Source organism: Rhizopus delemar, genomic scaffold (genome assembly GCF_000149305.1).
Source record: "Rhizopus delemar RA 99-880 supercont3.3 genomic scaffold, whole genome shotgun sequence".
NCBI classification, from domain to species: domain Eukaryota; kingdom Fungi; phylum Mucoromycota; class Mucoromycetes; order Mucorales; family Rhizopodaceae; genus Rhizopus; species Rhizopus delemar.
The window spans coordinates 1,090,939-1,111,920 of NW_027137829.1; the positions used below are offsets into that span (position 1 = coordinate 1,090,939).

The 20,982-nt window shown below is 42.1% G+C and overlaps 10 protein-coding genes across 10 annotated transcripts; 5 read left to right on the forward strand and 5 right to left on the reverse strand.

The window, feature by feature from the left end:
• Positions 1-923: 923 nt before the first annotated feature.
• On the forward strand, positions 924-2,791 carry RO3G_04617 (uncharacterized protein; the record flags this gene model as incomplete). The annotated part of the gene is made up of 3 exons (XM_067659207.1): positions 924-1,453; positions 1,504-2,417; positions 2,583-2,791. The coding sequence occupies 3 exons, from the start codon at positions 924-926 to the stop codon at positions 2,789-2,791; spliced, it is 1,653 nt and encodes a 550-aa protein (XP_067515308.1).
• Positions 2,792-3,804: 1,013 nt separating this feature from the next.
• Positions 3,805-4,308, reverse strand: RO3G_04618 (uncharacterized protein; the record flags this gene model as incomplete). Its single annotated transcript, XM_067659208.1, has 1 exon — positions 3,805-4,308. The coding sequence occupies one exon, from the start codon at positions 4,306-4,308 to the stop codon at positions 3,805-3,807; it is 504 nt and encodes a 167-aa protein (XP_067515309.1).
• A 501-nt stretch (positions 4,309-4,809) lies between these two features.
• Positions 4,810-6,607, forward strand: RO3G_04619 (uncharacterized protein; the record flags this gene model as incomplete). The annotated part of the gene is made up of 4 exons (XM_067659209.1): positions 4,810-4,877; positions 4,926-5,055; positions 5,104-5,161; positions 5,217-6,607. The coding sequence occupies 4 exons, from the start codon at positions 4,810-4,812 to the stop codon at positions 6,605-6,607; spliced, it is 1,647 nt and encodes a 548-aa protein (XP_067515310.1).
• Positions 6,608-7,356: 749 nt separating this feature from the next.
• Positions 7,357-8,845, forward strand: RO3G_04620 (uncharacterized protein; the record flags this gene model as incomplete). Its single annotated transcript, XM_067659210.1, has 5 exons — positions 7,357-7,444; positions 7,609-7,767; positions 7,821-7,908; positions 7,965-8,176; positions 8,223-8,845. 5 exons carry the CDS (start codon positions 7,357-7,359, stop codon positions 8,843-8,845), a joined length of 1,170 nt encoding a protein of 389 aa, XP_067515311.1.
• A 574-nt stretch (positions 8,846-9,419) lies between these two features.
• Positions 9,420-10,041, forward strand: RO3G_04621 (uncharacterized protein; the record flags this gene model as incomplete). Its single annotated transcript, XM_067659211.1, has 2 exons — positions 9,420-9,924; positions 10,031-10,041. 2 exons carry the CDS (start codon positions 9,420-9,422, stop codon positions 10,039-10,041), a joined length of 516 nt encoding a protein of 171 aa, XP_067515312.1.
• A 314-nt stretch (positions 10,042-10,355) lies between these two features.
• Positions 10,356-12,179, reverse strand: RO3G_04622 (uncharacterized protein; the record flags this gene model as incomplete). Its single annotated transcript, XM_067659212.1, has 4 exons — positions 10,356-11,757; positions 11,812-11,894; positions 11,958-12,038; positions 12,108-12,179. The coding sequence occupies 4 exons, from the start codon at positions 12,177-12,179 to the stop codon at positions 10,356-10,358; spliced, it is 1,638 nt and encodes a 545-aa protein (XP_067515313.1).
• Positions 12,180-13,903: 1,724 nt separating this feature from the next.
• On the forward strand, positions 13,904-14,848 carry RO3G_04623 (uncharacterized protein; the record flags this gene model as incomplete). The annotated part of the gene is made up of 2 exons (XM_067659213.1): positions 13,904-13,998; positions 14,047-14,848. The coding sequence occupies 2 exons, from the start codon at positions 13,904-13,906 to the stop codon at positions 14,846-14,848; spliced, it is 897 nt and encodes a 298-aa protein (XP_067515314.1).
• Positions 14,849-15,619: 771 nt separating this feature from the next.
• RO3G_04624 (uncharacterized protein) lies at positions 15,620-16,270 on the reverse strand (the record flags this gene model as incomplete). The annotated part of the gene is made up of 3 exons (XM_067659214.1): positions 15,620-15,733; positions 15,791-15,825; positions 15,898-16,270. The coding sequence occupies 3 exons, from the start codon at positions 16,268-16,270 to the stop codon at positions 15,620-15,622; spliced, it is 522 nt and encodes a 173-aa protein (XP_067515315.1).
• A 1,297-nt stretch (positions 16,271-17,567) lies between these two features.
• Positions 17,568-18,878, reverse strand: RO3G_04625 (uncharacterized protein; the record flags this gene model as incomplete). Its single annotated transcript, XM_067659215.1, has 6 exons — positions 17,568-17,611; positions 17,825-17,957; positions 18,098-18,364; positions 18,458-18,503; positions 18,581-18,612; positions 18,669-18,878. 6 exons carry the CDS (start codon positions 18,876-18,878, stop codon positions 17,568-17,570), a joined length of 732 nt encoding a protein of 243 aa, XP_067515316.1.
• Positions 18,879-20,466: 1,588 nt separating this feature from the next.
• On the reverse strand, positions 20,467-20,826 carry RO3G_04626 (uncharacterized protein; the record flags this gene model as incomplete). Its single annotated transcript, XM_067659216.1, has 2 exons — positions 20,467-20,502; positions 20,632-20,826. The coding sequence occupies 2 exons, from the start codon at positions 20,824-20,826 to the stop codon at positions 20,467-20,469; spliced, it is 231 nt and encodes a 76-aa protein (XP_067515317.1).
• Positions 20,827-20,982: the final 156 nt, after the last annotated feature.

A 20,982-nucleotide genomic window follows, 5' to 3' on the forward strand; every position in this document is an offset into this window, starting at 1 on the left:
ACAGTTTTAGATAGCGATCAAAAGAAAAGTGCGATGGCATGAATCAAAAAAGAATGCCTTTCAAACCGGATGACTGAAGCATGCGATTTGGCTGCCTAGAAAGAACATTGGCTTTATTACGCATTCTGCATATTGCCTCTAGGACTGTCTCGATAGAGTGCCTGTGGAGTTGTGTTATATCGCTATACTTTATCTTGTCAATAAAATACGCCATCTCCCGGCACAGGGCTCCTTTTTTGGCTTGTCGCGACATGAGGCAAACGAGACTGTATTGTCCATGGGTGCTATTCCTGTTTTGGATAGACAATGCTTGTGTGTTACTTTGAATGCTTTTATTTAATCTCACGATACTCTTGTTTGGGGGTACCACGACCATGAAGTAAAAATAACCCAAATTGGTTAAGATCAAGATAGCAATGTCGGTTACAGCTGGGATAACTGATGTATAGAAAAATCAGATAATTCTTTGTGAAACAAGATGTGTGTTACCTAGACATCAAAATGATTCAGGTAAAAGGTCATTCTTTCTCTTGCATTGTAAACCGTTATACAATACATAACTCACATCAAATCATACAAAGGATCATGTCAGGCGCTAGTATGTGCATCTTGATATAGCTTACAATAACTGGTTGAGGAAAAGAACGTGAAATATATCCTCGGAGATTCTCGAACGGAAGTCGATCTCCTCATGAAATTCAGTCCGAAAATAAAAGGGTTTATCCAATAACGTACGTTTCTAATTCACTAATCTGATAATCGCGTTAAAAAATCAGATAATTTTTGTCACAATCAATCACTTCAGTGGCTGACCTTGATTTTGCTTTTTAAAAGATATAAAACTTTTATGAACAAGGGGGTGGGTCAGGTTCCTTTTTTTTTTACTCATCCTTTTCTTGCTGTATTACTTTTTTCATTAAAGTATGGAAATTAGAGCCACTTCCACCTTTTTTGTTTGTGGTATTTCATACGCCTTCTTTTGCTGGGCCTTGTTTGCTTTTTACTGTATTGGTTATCAAATCAACCGATTACGTGTATATTATGTTCGCAACAAGAGAATCGCCGGTCAAGAAAAAGTAGTGGAGACCTTGCCTGGTAGCAAGTTCTTTTCCTACTTTAATTATGTTGTTCGCATCCCTTTTGTTACTGAAATGATTGCTGTGAAACACATCATTGGCATGTTCTTGTTTATGGTCGTCAACTTGCTCTTCATCTTGTACGCTCCTTTTAAAATGGCTGAAGGGCAGACATTCTATCTTTCTTCCATCGGTGTCTTTGATCGTCGCGCGGCCTTTGTTGGTATGGTCAATTGGGGTTTCGTGTTCTTTCTTGCTCAAAGAAACTCAGTCTTACCCAAAATGTCTGGACTTACATTTGAAGAACTCATTCCTTTCCACCGCTGGGTCGCTCGTGTTGGTTTAGCCGAATTTATTCCTCATTTTGTTTGGAGAATGTAAGTAGAGATCCACGTAAAAAACAGCCAATGATTTACATGTTATCTAGGTATCACATCTGGGATAGAACTCATATTGTAAAAGATGTTCTTTTCAGAAACCTTGAGCAAACATCCGGTACAATTGCTATGCTTGGCTTCCTGCTGATGTTTGTCACCTCTTTTGAATTCGTCCGTCGCAAGTTCTTTGAAATCTTTTACTACTGCCACATCATTGGTGTGATTGTTGCCATCATCTTTTCTTGTATCCACGAAACCACCTGTTTTGCCTTCTTCATTCCTGCCGTCGTCCTCTGGGCCTTTGATCGTGCCGTTCGTTCTTACCAATCTTGGATTGTAAAGACCAAGGCGGTGCGTGTAGATGAAGTGGCCTCGACCTCAGCCACGCAAGAAGGTATCTTCCGTGTCTTGTTTGAGTATGCTGGCATGGTCAATTTCAGACCCGGTCAATACGTCTTTGTCTCCATGGCCCGACAAGGCAGCAAGCTTTTGGGATATGCCAACTGGCACCCTTATACGATCTCTGAAGTCTTTCGCTTAAACCAAAATCTTGACTCGGGTATCGAAGAACGCGTGATGGAAGGTTCAGGCCCCAAAGAAAAAGGTGCCTCTTCAGACATCAACTCCTTGTCGGACACGTCAAGCCTCCGTCGTCGTGCCAATGTCGGTTACGGTGAAGAAACGACGACGACGATGGCCTCGGTGCACGTCAAGGCCCTCGGTAAATACACAAGAGAAATCTTGGATGCTGCTTCCAGAAACGAACCTATTGCGGTCTCGGTCGATGGTCCATTTGGTCCTCAGCTTCAATACCAAGATTACCCTGTCCTTGCCCTCTTTGGCACAGGTATCGGTATCACTCCCGCCATGGCTATTGTCAAAGACTGCGTTGAGCGCAGAGCGAGTGGTATCAGAACAGTGTCAACTGAAAACATTTATCTCACTTGGGCTGTAAGATCCTCTGGTAAGTTTTTTTAAAGTCCAACTGTTTCCAACCCTTGAACTTACTCTCCCCCTATGGGGAAATCCTTCCTTTCACGGACATGTTTCCCTATTGGAATTCCATGCGACAGGGCCATCTTGCCCATTCACTTTAGTTTCACCATCTTTGTGACACGTATGAACGAAGGACCCGACTATTTTGACAAAATGCACGGTTTCAACATTGTCTATGGTCGACGACCTGATATTGTTGATAGTCTACAAAAGGTCAAGACCCTCAGTCCTCACCAAAGAGTTTGGGTACATGCCTGTGGTCCTGATTCTTTTACAAAGTCAGTTGTAAACGAGGCTGTCAAGCATCACTTTGCTGCTCACAATGAAACTTTTGAGTTTTAATTGTTATTCACCTTATACACATGCTAATATACATTCTATTTTTCAATCCTTTTATGTGCATAATTTAATTTACTTAATAAATTTTTTTTCCTGTCTCTCTCTTTTTTAATCTTATGTCTAAATGGTACCCATTTGAAGAATCTGTTGACGACATTGGGAATCTACCTTCTTCATCCACTCTACCTGTTCTTTCACTTTACCAAAGTTCAGACATCCATCCTGTTAAATCAGCCGGACAACGATTTTATGAAAACGCGATTGTGATTAGCAGTGACGAAGATCAATCGGATTCGCATCAAGACATATCAGACAGGAAACGAAAAAGGATCTCGGGAGGTCAAGGTGCCAAGGACAAGACACCAAACAAAGACCAAAAACCGAAAAAAGGAGAGAGAAATAAAAAGGATGGAAAGAAGAGACTGCGTGAAGAGCAGATATCTCATATTGCTGAATATGACGATTTTGATCTTGATGCAGCTGTTGAAGCTTTAATAAAACCCACAAAGAAGCCATTGACTGAATCAGTAGGTAGAAACATTTTTTTCTCGTCTGTCTGTTTTAATCATAATCAAGTCTCTGTATGAAAACGCAGGGTCAACAGTCGAATGTCCTGTTTGTTCGCGCATGTTCTCTAGGAGTCAAGTAGAACAACACGCTTCTGACTGTACAGGAGCTTATAGCGACACAGAGGAAAATGGGTCTTTAAGGAGAAGAGAAAAAAACACAATTGCTGCAAGTGTTGCTAGGCACGAGGCCGAAAGAAAAAGGTAAAAAAAAAAATCTCTTCTATCGATTTCTAAACCAGCTTTTTTCTTAACAAGGAACCACAATGACTCCTTTGTGGAAAATGTGAATTATTATGTAGAGTCAGACGACTTACTAGCTGCAAATGGAACAAGTTTAACATGGGAATCAAGAGGGCAGATGCGATTTTCTTGAATTTTGTAAATAATACTATTTCCTCCTCCTTTTTTATTTACAAATAAAAATGACTTCATGTGGATCAGACCATCTTATTTCATCAAATTACCTAACCTTTCAACCAGAATTCTCATTGCATCTCTAGCCAAGCTTTCAGCGGTAGCAGACGTAGAGTTGTGATCATCTCTTCCTCTTGAAGGATTCTTGTTTCTCTCTTTCGATTCCTCTGAACGTACAGACCGGGTAGCCACGCTCTCTTCCTCCTCCTCCTCCTCCTCTTCATAAGCGTCTTCTCTACGGCCACCTGTAACACCATGTTCGCGTTGCATGTGCTCTCCTAAACGGCTCAAGCTAGGCGTATGAAAAAAACAAGCAAAGCAGGCATGATGCACTGGAATATCATCCGACTGCTCAAGCGTATAGTCATATTTCTTAGACACCGGTCTTCTATCAGTTATCTTTCGACTCGGGACATTGACACCGTGCACGTTCTGTAGATGCTTTTTCAATGAGGAAGGCGAGGCAAAGTTATAGTCATCGTCACACAAATAACAAGTGTTTGCCAATTGAACCAATTGTTTTTTCTTACTAGACATGGGTGATGAAGAAGATGAAAAGAGAAAAAGAAAATACAGCCTTTTATTTATGTCGAGGATTGATATATTTATAGCTTTATAAATAAAGCAAAAATTCCTGCTTGGATGTTGCTTTATTTCGTGATAAATTTTAAACAAGCTTTAAAATATCTTTTTTTATATTCAAATCCTAATCATCCCTCGTTCAGTAGCTACAATGGATGGGCTGTTTATGAGTACAATGGACAAGAGACTTTAAAGAGACGAGTGAATGACAAGATTAAAAGATGACTTTACAAATCGGCCCACATCTTATTCACGATTGTATTCTTCACCAGAATTCATCCCGTGACAAAACGATGGTTCAAAAAGCCCTCTACTGATCCTTTCCTCCTTCATTTTCTTGCTTGCTTTTCTCTCTTGTCAGCAGGTGTGACTGTCATCTAAAGCGGAAATCAAAAAAATTTCTCAACCACCCACACAAACAAGCAACCCATTTTTTTTTTTTTTTTTCTGAAAGCAATGTCAGAACCTACCAAGGACCCAGCCGTTGAAGAAATCACTCAAAAGACTGAAGAACTTTTCTTTGAGTAAGTGAAATAGACAGATACGCAAACGTGCCTATTAATATGAAAAAGTGACGAAGGAAAGCCTATATCAAAGAAGGCCTACAAAAAGCTTCAAAAGGATAAAGAGAAGGCTGAAAGAAAGGCTGCGACTGCTGCCAAACTTGCTGCTGAAAAAGCAGAGAGAGATTCAAAGAATGTGGTAAGTGGCCTAGGTTGAGAAAAGAACAAGAGACTGAAAGATGAATAGGACTATTCAACGGATCGTTACGGTAAACTTCCAATGAACCAATCCCAAACCCGTTCAGGTAAAGTACAAGCATGACGTGATAGGGGCCCTTGTGCTGATGATTTCTATGATAGAGACCAAATACGAAGATATTTCTACCATCAATGCTTCTCGTGCGGGTGAAACCGTCACTGTCCGTGTTCGTGTTCAGACATCTCGTGCCACGGGTGGTAAGATGTGTTTCTTTGTTTTCCGTCAAGGTGTCGCTACCATTCAAGGTATTATCACTGCTGACGAAGAAAAGATCTCGAAGCAGATGGTCAAGTTCTGTGTTGGCATTACCCCTGAATCCATCGTGGTCGTCCAGGCCAAGGTGGTCAAGCCTTTGGAAGAGGTCAAGAGCTGTACTGTTTCATGTGCCGAACTTGCTATTGAACAAATTCACGTCGTGTCCGATGTTCAAGTCCGTCTGGCCTTTTCTTTAGATGACGCCTCTCGTCCAGAAAGCTCCTATGAAGAAGACGCTCAACTGGTGCGTGTCAACCTCGACACACGTCTCAACAACCGTGTGCTCGATCTCCGTACGACCACCAATCATGCCATCTTCCGTTTACAATCCGCTGTTTGTTTGTTGTTCAGAGAGTTCCTTGTCGAACGCGGCTTTATGGAAATCCACACTCCCAAATTGATCGGTGCCGCCTCCGAAGGTGGATCCAACGTCTTCAAGGTCTCTTATTTCAAGACAAGCGCCTTCTTGGCCCAATCGCCTCAGCTTTACAAGCAAATGTGTATCGCTGCCGATTTTGGTAAGGTGTTTGAGATCGCTCCCGTCTTTCGTGCTGAAGACTCCAACACACATCGTCACATGACTGAATTCATGGGTCTTGATATGGAAATGGCATTCAATGAACACTATCACGAAGTGTTGGAAGTCTTGGAAGATCTCTTTGTCTACATCTTCACCAACCTCAAGAACCGTTTCAAGGAAGAAATTGAGACGATCAAGAAACAATATGAATTTGAAGACTTTGAATTCTTGCCCAAGACCCTTCGTCTTTCCTTTGCGGAAGGTATCAAGATGTTGAGAGAAGCTGGTGTTGAGTTGGGTGATTTCGAAGACTTGAGCACAGCCAATGAAAAGCTTTTGGGTAAGCTCGTCAAGGAAAAATACCACACTGATTTCTATGTGCTCGATAAATTCCCCTTGGCCGTTCGTCCCTTCTACACCATGCCTGATCCTCAAAACCCTGGTTACTCTAACTCGTATGATTTCTTTATGCGTGGTGAAGAAATCTTGTCGGGTGCTCAACGTATCCATGATGCCGAATACTTGACAGAGCGTGCCAAGGCTCATGAAATTGATCCTTCTACTATTCAACCTTATATCGATGCTTTCAAGATCGGTGCACCTCCTCATGCCGGTGGTGGTATCGGTTTGGAACGTGTTGTCATGCTTTACCTTGGTCTTGGTAACATTCGTCGTTCAAGCTTGTTCCCTCGTGATCCTAAGCGTTTAGAACCTTAGGTTGTGTATTTAATAAAAAAAAGTTTTTTTTAAATGAAAATGACGGTCTTTATTTTAGAGTTTCTTATAGATTCCTTATGGTAGTCATTTATAAGTCCAACATTTGTTTTTGCACAATAACAATCTCCTCGTTTAATTGTTGAAGGGGTAAAACAATGGAGTATGTAGCATATTTTATGCATCCACAATGAAAAAAAACAAGGTACACAATGCTTTTTATCTGTAAATGCACATCCATTGAATTTCAACTTGTTTTTTCCACGTTCCTGACACCGCTCACAACCTATATATTTAATTATGTTGCACCATATTTTTTTGAAAAAAAAAAAATAGGGAAAAAAAAAAAAGGATTCTATTTTTTTTTTTTTTTTTTTTATTTTTATTTTTTTATTTTAATTATACTTTTTTTTCTCTCTTTCTTTCTTTTTGTATAACAAAAAAAAAGTAGAAAAGCAAAAAAAAGAGGAGCAACCTTTTCTCATCTTTCAACATTACAATCATGTCATTATTTTCCAAACTTTCTAAAAGCAATGATAAAACACTTTATCCATGGTCTCAAAAGAAGTTGGGAGGTACAAATAATGCTTTACCAAGATTTGGACATGCAGCAGTTTCAATATCTTCAGATGCTATCATTGTTTATGGTGGTATTCATCGAGGGTCCATTAAAAAGGATCTTTTACAAATTGACACAAGTAATCATATCATAAATAAATCAAATTGTAAACTGATGGATGTGAATAGATAGTATGTCTGCTAATAGTATAAGTACAACTGGAGATGTACCAAGTTCAAGAATATCATCTACAATACTCTATATCAATGGACACATCTTGCGTAAGAAGAATATAATCTATTCAATAGTTTATTGATGATTATTATTAGTTTATGGCGGAAAATCAATTTTATCTGAAGAACAATATGATCCAAGCGTTTATCTTTTAAATTTACGCAAGTAGTTGTATCAAACAATATGAACTAATGACTCACATCCTCTTTAGATACCAAACAGTGGAATAGATTAACGATGGAAGGAGCAATTCAACCAACAGAAAGATCTGGACATTCATGTGTTATTCATGAAGGCATTATTTATATTTGGGGAGGACAAAGAGATGGACGGTATTTTAATGATTTATTCCTTTTTAATATTAGTTCAGGTAAAAGCAAGAAGGAAATAAATTAATTTTCAAAAACTGAAACCTATTTAAAGTACCAAGATGGGAACAATTGAATTATGACACTTGCCCTGAGCCAAGGGCGGGTCATATATCTGCTGTCTACAAGGACAAGATGTTCATGTAAGTATCTAAATTAGGCATCACCTCGTGGCTTGGTTTCACAAACTTTATTATAGTTTTGGAGGAACAAATGGCAATAAATTATTCAATGATCTCTGGTCGTTTGATCTACAGACTGGTATTTGGGTGAAAATAGAAGCTGAAGGTATTATACCTGTCGCTCGTGAAGGTTGTGCTTCTGCTATGGTTGATGATGTCATTTATATCTTGGGTGGAAAAGGTGAAAATGGAGTTGAATTAAATGATTTATGTGCTTATAAAATTAATGGTAAACAAGAAAAAGAAAAGTGTATTCTTTAATTAATAAAATTTAGGTCGACGTTGGTTTACTTTTCAAAATATGGGCCCACAACCTTCACCGCGTCATGGTTTAACGATGTCTGCTATTCGAGAACGCTTATTTGTTATTGGCGGAGATAATGAGATTTCAAAAATGGAAGATGGTTCTCTTGTTTATATATTGGATAGCACAAAGATAAAGTATCCTGTTGAATTACCTGCTGCACAACCTTCTATTGAGGAAAAAAATACATCACAACAGCCAATGGAGAACACGACCGAAACTCAATATTATCAACAACAACAACAACAATATCAGCAACAGTACTCACCACAACCTTATCATCATCAACAACAGACACAGCCATCATACAATTCACTACATGACCCATCACAGTCATATCCTCAACCACAGCCATCATTATCGCAGCAGCAACAAGTCTATTCTCAACAGACCCACCGATCACAGCAGCCCACAAAATATCAAACTCAGTACAATTCAGCACAAAGAAGCACCCAACCTTCTCCACAGCCACCCTCACAAAGATCATCTCCAAAGATGACACTTGATCCCACCGCTCCCTATAGTGAGCCTCAACAACCTTCACCGACAAGTACGCCAAGACATCGATCTTATTATCCAGAGACTCAGGTATGAACCCCCCCCCCCCTGTCCTCCTTATCCTTACTCATCTTTTGCTCCTCAGCCTCCTGCCAGACCCCCACGACATATGTCTGCCGTCCCGGAAGCAGCCCTTCGCCGACCCCGCGCAGGTTCCTCACCTCATCCACCACCCGACCTATCCGACTCAGACGCGCGTCGTCCACCGATGACAGAGCATGAAGAAGAAGCACGCGCCACGCCGCAGACTGCGCCCCCTCGACCGCCTCGTGAGGGCATTCGGATCGACGAAGAGGCCAAGACGAAAATGAACGAGCTGGAAACGGCCGGCGACGACAAGGAGCGTCAGATGCTGCTGAGAGAGATCAAGGCACGCGACGCGGTGATCAGTGAGATGAAGAAGAAAGAAAGCTGGTGGCGCACAGAGGTCTCGTTGGCCCGTAAGCTTCGATCGAGATCGGAAGAGATGGACAGCCCAGAGGATGACGAGGCGCTGCTGATGGATGTGGATCATTTACCAGAGGACCGGCTGAAACTGTTTGAACAGCTGGTGTCCGTCAAGTCTGAGCTCAGACGGGTGCGTGCGAGCATCCTGCAGCAAGCGAGCCCGATGTCTGAAAAGGTACAACAGGCGGATCGCATGCGAACGGCCGCGTTGCAAGAAGCGGCCTATTTCAAGAGCAAGTACCTGGCGCTCAAGGCCCGTCGTCATGAGGAGCTCGGTCAGCTCGATCTCTCTCGGAGTGATGAACTCGAAAAACGTCTGGCGGCTGCCCTGGCTGAAAATGAAGCGGGCAGCAAGACCCTCTTGCAACTCCAAAAACGGTCCCAGCACGATCAAGCCGCTCGTCTGGCCACGGAGGAACGCGCGAGGGAAGCGCAGGAACGCGCAGAGGAGGCCCAGCAGGCCCATCAACGTGCGCTCGAAGAACTCCAGGCGGTCTATGCCAGGGCGACCAAGGCCGAGTCTCAGGCGCGTGAGAACGCGATCAAGATCGCCGATCTCACCCAGCAACTCAGTCAGGCCCTCCTCGTCCAGCCTGCGGTCAAGAGCCAGGAGGTCTCTGAGGCTCAGCTCAAGGCCTCTCAACTGGAAGCCGCCAATCTCAAGGCACGTAACGAATCGGCCGCTTTGAAACAAAAGCTGGCGGAAAGCATGGATGACATCGCTCGTCTTCGTACCTCCCTCAACGAACGTGAAGACGCCTTGAATGAAGCTAGACTTCATCTAGAGGATTACGAAATTCAGCTGAATATGTTGAGAGATGCCATGAATCAAAAAAGTTCTGTGAACGGATTCGCTCCTACCCCTGCATATTAATCTCTCCTCATAGATCCCCCCCCATCGTTTATCTGTTCATTAAAATCCCCTGCGTTTTTGCAACTTTCTCTTAAAATCATTCGAGTTCTTTTGCACTGTCTTTCTTGCCAACCCCTAAAGATCAGTGACCTGTCGGTAAAGTCCATGTTTTTAAATGACGCGATGGAAGGTTGGCCATAATAAAAATGGGTGCATTAAAAAAAATAGGGTAAAATAAAAAAAAGTTTATTTCTTGGATTCAGCCTTGACAACATTCTTGCCATTCTTTTCACGCAAGGCTAATGTAACATTGGATTGGGCATCAATCGTGATTTGGACTTCAATCTTGCTTTCCTTGGCCTTGGCAGCCTTTTCAAGAGCAAGAGAGGCCTCGATCAATTGAGCAGCAGGCTTGTTGTAGACCTTGGTGTGAATTTCGGGTTCTTCTTCATAAGGTTCCTCACCTTCTTCAACAGGCACAGGTTCAGGCTTCACTTCATACTTTTCAACCGTGTGGTCTCCTTCATACAAGGCAACATAAGCGTGTGTCTGGTTGGCTTGAGCATTTGAGAATTCAAAGATACGGCGGGTGGGAAGAGCAGTACCGCGAGGAACGATGGTGACAAATTCATTGTTGGCGTTGAGAATACCGATCGCCTTGGAGGTGTGAGGAACCAAGGTAACAACAGGGTGAACAGCAGCATCCACATCTTCCTTTTCAAAACCAGCAATCAAGGATCCTTGGATAGCACAACCGCGAGCAACGACTTCATCTGCCTCCAATTCGTTCAAGACCTTGGTGTGTTCGCTAGAGAACACCTCACGAATCTTCAAGGCAAACTTGGGAATACGAGCGGAACCACCGGCGAGAAGGACTTGATCGATTTCAGAGGCATCCAACTGACTTTTTTCCAATACTTGGTTGACGACCGATTGAAGTTGACTGAACACATTCTTTGACAAGAGTTCGAAACGCATACGGTTCACTGTGCTGTGGAAATCGACGCCTTCGGCCAAGGATTCAACAAAACAGGGTGCAGAGTTACCGCTGGACAACATCTTCTTGGTGACTTCGACTGCGTTACGGAGCTTGGCCAAAGCCTTCTTGTTGGAAGAGATGTCAATCTTGGATTTCTTTTGGAATTCAGATGTAAAGTGTTTGATCAGGTTGTCATCAAAGGAGGCACCACCCACCTTGGTATCATGGGCCGTGGCCAAGATAGAGTACATGCCCGAACGAACGGCCAGGACGGTCACGTCAAAGGAATGACCACCCAAGTCACAGACAACGATCGTCTTGTCTTGAGGAGCACTGCTGCTGGATTCTTGACCGACGCCATAGGCCAGAGCGGCAGCGGCAGACTCTTGAACCAATTGCTTGACCTTGATACCAGCACCTTCAGCCGCAGCCACCAGCTCCTCACGTTGCTTCTCGGTAAAGTAGGAGGGAACGGCCATCACGGCACCACCGATCGAGGTACCCAAGAAAGCTTCGGCCGATTCACGAATGTGGCGCAAAAATTTGGCAGAGATCTCTTGGGCTGTCAACACCGTCTTTCCTTCAGGTAAGCTGATTTCATAGGCAGGCAAACCGTTCTTTTCAACCACAGGTGCAGCAGAACCTGTCAAGTTTTCAGCTTCGGCAAAACTATTGAAATCGATCAGAAACCTCGTCTGCTTCTTCTGGTCTTTATCTACTCACCTCTTACCAAGGTTAGCACGGAAGTTGGCAACAGTGGTGTCGGGGTGACGGGGAATGTCAGATTTGGCTTGAGAACCAACAACCTAATAAAAAAAAAAACAAGTTTTAGTTTTTTTTTAATTTAATCTCCATGGGCTTCAAGTTACCTCCTCATTACCATGGAAAGCGAGAGAAGAAGAGATTTGTCTGTCACCTTCTTCATTAGCAAGACAATCAGCACGGCCTTCCTATAGAATATAACATCAGTAAGGAACATGGACTAAAGTGGCATCCATCAAAATCTTTTTTTTTTTTACTTTGTTGATATAGGCAATAGAAGTGTAAGCGGTACCAAAGTTAATACCAATGATAGTGTTAGAATCGCTCATTGTTGAAGAAGGGAGATATAAAAAGAAAAAAAAAATTGTGGACAGAAAATCAGTACAGAGAAGACAACCTCAGAAGTATTTACAGTCACGGTTCAATGAAAAAGTCAATTGCCAAATTGGATGTTTTTGTGATGCCAGCTGGTCATTCGCAACAAAAAAAAAAAAAAAAAAGAGAGCAACCATGAAATAAAACCTAAGAAAGTATTGTTGTATTGAAAAAGAGCTGCTTGAAACTATCACCCATTCCTTATCTCCTAATTGAACCCTTTGACATCTTCCAAGAAGCCTAGACACTAAACTTAACCAGGAGAAAGCCTACGCTGTTTTAATAGCTTTGAAGGAAGACATGCAGGTACCTTGTCTTCTTTTTATACAAGGCAAGTGACTATCGTCACAAGGAGAGTTCACATTCAAAGATGGCTGAGTTCAACAAGATCTTTTCCTAAATTGGTAGGACAGGATGTCGACTCTGTAAAACTTTGCATAGTGTACAAACACTCTTTTACTTTTATTACACAATGCACATTTATTATTCAAGCAACGCACCTCCAATACCCGAAAGACCTCCTAGAACCGACATTGAGATTTGTAATGTGAAAGAAGGAGAGACGGTGCATCAAGTAGGTTCTGATTGCCACTGCCAGTTTCTTTTTTGCATAACATGTACTTGTAGAGATTTCTTTTAATTCACGGACGGGCAGGTAAACGAGACGATGTCTTTGACCTTCCCATCCAAGTTGTTTGCAATGACTTTGGAAGCACGCACTGGCCGTGTGTCAACTCGTACTTTAAGGCACTTGTTCACCTCCTGCCTGGACCCAACACGGTCACGCTACTCTTTGCGAATACCACCCTCCACTTTCACGTCCACTATCTCCCTCTGCTCCAGAACCCTCCCCTGTCACTTGTGATCCTCGTCGGAGCCGACTCTGACGCTTCTTTTGACGTCCCTCCCGAAAAGAGGCGACAAAACAAATTGGAGGTGGCTATTGAAAAATTCCGTATGGCAGGTTATCTGTGGCAAGCGTTCTGTGCGGAGCAGATGGATCGGAACGGGATGGGTCGACGTACGTTTCGATTGGAGGAGGCATGGTTGCCCGATACTGTGTCGGCTCAAGACAAAGGGACGATGAGGACGACGGCAGAGGTCCATGTCGTCCGGTCTGCAAAGACCGTACGTGAGCTTCGGGACAGACGACGTGCTCAGCAAGGCGGGGAAGAAGATGAATCGGTTGAGAGCTTGTTTGGGATCTGTCTAGAGGATCTGAAGCGGCATGGACGTTTTCGTCACCCTTGCCATGTGGCTTGTTTGATCTTGGATTCACATTGGGATCCCACGGAGCAGGTCATCCTGGGGCATGCCGCCCTGGGAGGCGGTGCGGGCGACTTGCGCCTGGGTATCTTTGGTTCTCACTCACTGCATGCTTGGCCTGCCTCGATTGAAGATGTGGTGCCATGCATGATGAACGACACCTTGACCGACACACGTTATGTCGCGAACGATGCTGGTGAATCAGGAACATGGTGGATGGCCCTGAATATCGGGATGGGTGCCATGGTAAAGAGAGATGCTCCTACAAGTGATTTGGACACAGACTGACACATTTGATAGTTGCATGAGGTCGGTCATTTGTACACGCTAGAACACACACCCTCAGGTAATGATCTATAAAGGATGTCTATCCCCCCAAAAAACTAATCCATATTTGGGACTTGAAGGTATCATGAGCAGAGGCTTCAATAACTGGAATCGTACTTTCATGGCCAAAGAACCAGGCTATGGCCCAATACCACCTGAAGATGAAAAAGGATCTCACTGGTAACTTATCGCATCTGTTTCACTTTTTAATAATGAACTTGAATTTAGGCATCGTTCCGACATCATGCGTTTACGATTCCATCCTGCTTTTCGACTTCCTCAAGATGGCCCCAAAGGTTTCATCAGCTCCGAGATGCCCTCTTTTATACCCTTGGAATCCGGCCAATTGGAAATAAAAGCGCCTGGTGGCCTGTCGATGATTGTTATGTCTGTCGATGGTCACTATCGCACACATGTAGAATTTTTAAAAGAACAGCCAAAACACCTCGTGTTGTCCACGGCTGATGTCTATCAACAGTGTCAATGCTCACCTAACGAGAGCATAAAAATCGACGCTGTATCCGTCAATCAGCAAGAAAAGTCTGTAGACAACCTCCTTTCGTTCCTAACCCAACACAAGGCTCAGCTTCCTGGCATTCACGGAACGGTGATCAAGAGTGACGTGTATGGAAATGTAGAAGGCGAATCAAAGTATACGGTTGTCTTTATGAACGGCACCTACAGAAAGGAGCTTGTCCATATCACCATTCACCATGGTGCTTTCCTTGATGGCTTTGTTTTGCACTGGAGCGACGGCAGCAAGGAAGTGATAGGTAAATTGGGCGGAGGGCGTTCAGGGTTTGCTGTGCTTCCTGGCGAACGCATCCAAGGCTTGGTGGTCCGTTGTGGTGATTGGATTGATGGTCTTCAGTTCAAGATGTCTAGTGGAAGGGTCAGCCCTTGGTACGGAGGTCATGGTGGAGGTCCTGTATCTGTAGAGGCACCCAATGGATATGAATTGATTGGTATTCATGCAAATGCTAATCAGTGGATGAACCAAATTGGAATATTTTATAAAAAATGTACCTAATTCTTCTTTTATTTCAATAAACTAAAGGACAGTGGCTGTCTTTTTGAAAAACATCACAGATTAAAACAACAAAACAGTTTGGGCTGTCGCTGCATAAACCAATTTGATTACATTATGTAACCTGAAAGACTCCCATCCTCTGATCTTTATGCTTAGAGCTCCAGGATTTCATGCTCATTCAATTGCCAAAAGCAATCTGACCCTATCACTAGAGGCTAGTCTAGCCATTCCCTTCAAAAACATATGTCAAGAAAACTCACAAGAAAAACTCAAGTTCAGCAAGCTTTTCCAAGCACAAAAAGCATACCATTTCTTTGAACAAAGTTTTTTTTTTTTTTTTTTTCGAACGGTATTCAATTCAACACAGGCAACCCTGTGGCTCTATAAGTATCCTGCAAAAAACTAAAACACTGTTCTCACCAGAAATGCCATCTTCAAGCCGCTTTTTTTGGCATTCTTATCATCATCTAAGCCTAGTAATTTGAAGTGTGCTAATTTTTTATAAAATGCGCAAATCATTTTTCCACATAATGTATTTATAATGTTTTTTTATTTACTCAAGTTTTCCCTTTGAAAATGACTCATTAAAACGCATTTTTTTTCCTACCTAGTATCTTTTTCATCATAAAGGGTTAGGGGGTACATTGTGTCAGGTTGATAACAATCCATCTGATTTCAAATAAAATGGGATATTTTCCAATATAAAATGACAAGGGCATTCAACTTTTATTTTATCGTATAATACACGTGTACATTCACACACACTTTAATCTATGATGATGCTGCATCTCGTCTAGCGATAAGTTCACTGATATGCTTACTCAGCTGAAATTGCTTCAAGACCTCAGAAGGCAGGTGGTGAGCTCCTTGCACAATTTGGACACACTATCGGAATTTCAAAAAGTTAAATGACAAATATTCAACGTTTTGAGTGGTGCTTACCTTGGGTGACCCGCACCAACAAGAAAAGGGTTGTGCTAATGATCGTAATATGGATTAGCAATCAAGAAAAAAAAAATAATCTCAAACAATGTTCAAATATCACTTACCCATATCCCATTCCGTTGATGGATAGAAAAAGGTGATCTCATCACCAGCATGAATGTCTTTGGCTGCAGTGACTGCCATGTTGTCAACGTCCATCAAGGCAGAAGGGTCGCATGAATGATTCATGTACAACAGGTCACTGTTTAACTCCACATGTTCATTTTCACTGATCTGAACAGACGAATAACGCTTTTCTCCAGCCGTCAAACCTTCCAAGGCAGCAATCACTGAACCTTTAGGAAACGCACGCTCGGCCACGAGTTTACTCGAGAACTCTCCTGGTGATCCTTGACGAACAACCCTAAAGTAAGTAGGATGTGTTGGCTTGTAGTTGTTGACGTCTTGACTGTGTTCTTCAATAGCTGCGTTGGGCATGATGTTTTGTAAAGTGAAAAAGGAAACAATGAGAATGTGGAAAATCCATTTAAAAGCAAATGGACGGAGTTTTGTCAAGCAAATGACAATTTCCCACGCTTTCTTTTTTTTTTTGCTGACTCTCAACCTAAATAGCTCTTCCTCTTTTCTTCAATAACCCTAAAGGTTCGTCTGAAAACCAGTCTTTATGGTATTGCTTATTTCTTTGTAAGCTCTACAGAAAGCCAACTATCTTCATAGTTGACAATGACTCTATCACAATACAGGTTATGAGATGTCAGCACTAGGAATTTGTAACACTTCTTCCTATGCTATCCAAAGAAGGGGCTTGAATAGGCCCGTTTGATAATTTAGTTCCTATCTCACTTTTTCTTAAGATGATATCTATCCAATCCTCTGTTCTATTCAATGAATTCTGTTTGTCCACCATTCTAATCTCTGTACCTTCATCTGCTGCCTTCCCCCCGCTATTGAACGCGTTCATCTGGGTTGACTGCTGACAAATCTTTCACTGGTCAAAGTGTGTCATTCTCAAAAAGAAAAAGACCTCGATTAGCGTATTCAGTCAAACACATCCTGTTCCTTTTGATTCACGTCACTTTCATGCATGTTATTCTGTTTATCCTTTACCTTCAATTCATCCATTGAATACAGTTTGACAATTGATGAATTGGTTGAATAAACAGTCGTATTCCTCCACTTTCTTTTTCTCTTTCTCCTGTAGCCCCTTTTTTTTCAATACCCTCAACAACTTTGGAACTTGAGACTTGTGTACCAACGCTTGTGAAAAAAAAAAATGCAGAATAAAACCATTCGTTTTCAATAGTCAATCTTAATTTACTCTTTTTGATCAAGAAAAAAAAAAAAGGAAGGGGGAGAGCTGAATGTATACAGGAACAATTGATTAATCTGGATCTACAACAATACAGCACATAAAGATCTAGCTGTACATGATCATAACAATTTAACTGAAAATGTGTTTTGCTCTGGCTGATCGATACTGTAATAAGTTGAGAATATGAATAGAAAAATGGATAAAAAAAAAGTATCTTCAAACGTGCTAACATTGTTTTATGATACAGGCTCTGTTATGTGAAGCACTCTGTAGGATGTGTTGCCAGCAAGCCAACAAGAAGAAATATTGAATAAAACATGTCTGATTTCATCCTTTTCAAGTGTTCTGGTGGTTTTGGACAGCTTTTAGCTCAGACACACCTTATATTCTATTGGCCGTTTATTATTTTATTCATTTGAGCTATAAAACAATCTGCGTATTTCAAACACACCGATGGACAAGCTACAGCTTTTTTGCAGAAACGGACCGAACGCAAAAGTAACAATCTGTATGAGTTAAGCAGTGTTTGAGCTCATCTAGATATCTCGGAACATCTTGTTTGTCTTTTATGCCTAACATGGGCCCTATCAAATCGATCACACTTTTTGTTGCCTCAAGAACATCCCATACAAGTTTCTTTGCAGTGGCTGTTCCAGAACCTACCGTGAGGCCATTGGATGTTAGTCATGAGCTATAAGGGCTGATCTTTGTTGACTTACTCATATTACAACGTCTATCATCAGACTGCACCACCTTGACATTGTCATGCGCTGAAAGTAAACCTTCTAGCTCCTGAGCAATTTCTATATTCTGTCCTTTTGAGATCGCAATCGAATTAACTATAGATGGTTCCTATTTAATTGTGTGGATACGAAGCATATCATGTAGACTCACACGTATTCGTCAGGGTGTAAACAATGGAAGAGCTGTCTTTGGGTAACTAGAGGTGACGACCCTTGAGTACAAGACACAAGCCAAACTTGGATGCTTACCTGAGGATCAGCTTCTGTTAGTTGCAACATCCCTCCTGGCTTGACAACGCGAATGAGTTCTTTTATTGCGATCGGCCACTCCTCTTTGCGGAGTGCGTATACAAAGAACCGCATGTGAACGAAATCGAACATGTTGTCAGCGTACGGAAGGCCCTTTACCACATTACCATGTTTGTAGGTGAATTGCTTTATCTCTAGGACTTTGTTGGTAACATCTGCAATGTCACAGCCGTGGTAGGTACAATTCGGGTAATCGTTGATCATGTCCTAAATGGAATACAACATCAGCCTTGTGTTCTATTCGTCTTGCTACCTATCATTGCTACTTGCCATCACCCAGATGCCTGATCCACAACCTACATCAAGAATAGAAATACCCTTTTCAAAGTCCAGCGTGTCACGGATACTATTCAATACGTTTCTTTACAGCAAAGAAGGGTTAGAAATACATTCATACAAGTCTCTTGAGAGCCTAATCATTACCCTCCAAATAATTCTTTACATCCAAAGTGTTGCTAATATAGAATAGGTTAAACAACAGCCCGTTATTTATAACTTAATGCTCATTTACTCCTGTGAGTCGTTTTTGCTCATCCTCATCTTTCGGTAGCCAGTAAGTGGCAGATTCTTCATTATGAAACTCTCTATTTGTGTTAATTGTAGTGTGATTTGTTGGGTCGACTGCCGTTGTTATTTCCTGAGCCGAAGCCATACTTTTGCTACCTACGTGAGTTGTGTATTTAGTATGGGCGGTATGCATCAAAGGCATACAGTTGCCCATTGTTTATAGAATACGATAACAAACCTTTTTTATGTAAAGGTATAAATACTGAAAGGGAAAGAGAGGGGGTGTTTTCAAATTCATCCATTTATGGCCAGGTCACAAAAAACACACACTCATCATTGGATACAACCTTAATCGAAACCTTATTTCCTTTACTTTGATTCCAGTTTTCCAGACAACTGTGAGACTAGGAAGAAACGAATGTTTATTTTGAGAAAGCAATTAAAGTTGAGAGTTGAGCCTATAGATCATGAATGGAATGGGTTGATGCAGTCATTCTTTCACCCTAAAGGAGAGAGAGAGAGAGCAAGAGGTGAACTTGGTCTTTGTGAACACGAATGTATCACAGTAAAAAATTGTGTAATGAACATTGTGGTCAGATTTTTTCACAAGACATTTGGGGTAAAGGCAAAGATTGATAACGCTTTCTGCGTATTGAGAGAGACAAAAACAGTGAAGCATGAAGCTGACATGTGGAAGCATAGTCTTACCTGACCACAAGGCTATGAGTCGTCCGACGTTCTTTTAAATTGTGTTTGGCGGCCCATTAAAAAAGTTTTTCAGGGTCAATATTTGAAAGAAAACGTTTTTAAATGACGGGGGGTATGTTACATCTCATGCGATGAATTCAATGATCTCTAAAGACTATTTATGGTAGCTATCGACTGCCATAATTCCAACCTCTCTCCTTGTCAAATACCTCTTTTGCTCATTGACAGAGATGCAGTGGATCTAGACACATTCTATAACCGCCCCAGTCGTCAATCTCTACCGTAAGGGTAATGCTACCAGCAGGAAAACGTGGGTCGGCTCGACATGTCTTTCTACTCATCCTAATAATAAAACAGCCAAATGGCTAATTTTTTCTTGAACAGCGCACCATCTAGAGGTGTTGTCAGCGTATGATTGCCAGTCTCTTGTTTTTGAAAACCATGCTATTATAAATTCAGATCGAAAACTCAAACTATATTGTACTTTTGCAGTGAACAATATCATAGGTGCACATGAGATGGCTGAAAAATGGACTGGATATACTTGCTTTTGAAAATAAACTTGCTCATCCATTGATGCATATTATATCTTTTATCTCTTTTAATCAGTACATACTGTTTTGTTTACCAAGGCATACGAGCTACAAACGAGTCCCCGGAAGAAATCTATTTTTTTTTTTTTTTTTTTTTTTTTTTTTTTTTCGTTGGATGAGTGAATTCAAATGGCTCACTTTTTTTTTTTACCATGCGTGCCAATTTAAATCGGATCGCTGGCTGGTCTATGAATGGTTTGTCAAACACTTTTTTTTTGACGTGCCCATTTGAAACGTGCTTCGACTGCAACACGAGCAGTCATCGTAGCGCCTGTAAGCATGCTCCAGCGTTCATGATTCAAATGAGAGAGGATAACAAAAAGACCCTTGTTTTCTTGGTCAAGTCAATTCTCAACAGGCACTCTTACCTGTGCCACAGGATCAATAGTGACCAAAAGAACCAAGGCATTTTACCTATTCAAATGGGGGCATGGGCAGTTCCGGCAAAAGAAGAATACGATGGCTTGATCTGCTTTGTTTCCACCCCTTCTGTACGCTCAATCAAAAGCATCGATAGGCCTCCCTCGGTTCATACGGCTGTCGAAAAAAGTAATCTACAAAATGACCTTATCCTCACTTGCTTGTTCTTCACTTGAATCGCTTACCGTGCGTGATCCACTTTTTGGTCCCGTTCACAACCTAGTGTTTCCCATCTGGCATTTTCACCGCCACGGTCCTGATGCTTGCCACATCCGAACCTGTCGGAGGCTCTGTGAGGACCATGCGCTTTTGACCGCCCAAGACCTCAGGTACCACCTTGGCCTTCAGAGCCGGTGGACAAAAGTTTAACACGGTCGGAATCGATAGCGTCATGCCTCCCAGAGATCCATCCGGGCGAGCCGCGTCTTGCGAATGCTCCATGTATGAGCAGCTCGTGAAAATGATCCTACTCGGCAGGCTGGATCCCGCCTAGAAGCACAAAGGATGCTAGCCAAGGACCCGGCCCTAGGTTGACTGCAAGCAGGCCATAGGCACCTAGCTTCTGAACAAACGCATCCGAGGGCCTTTCTCCCGTAT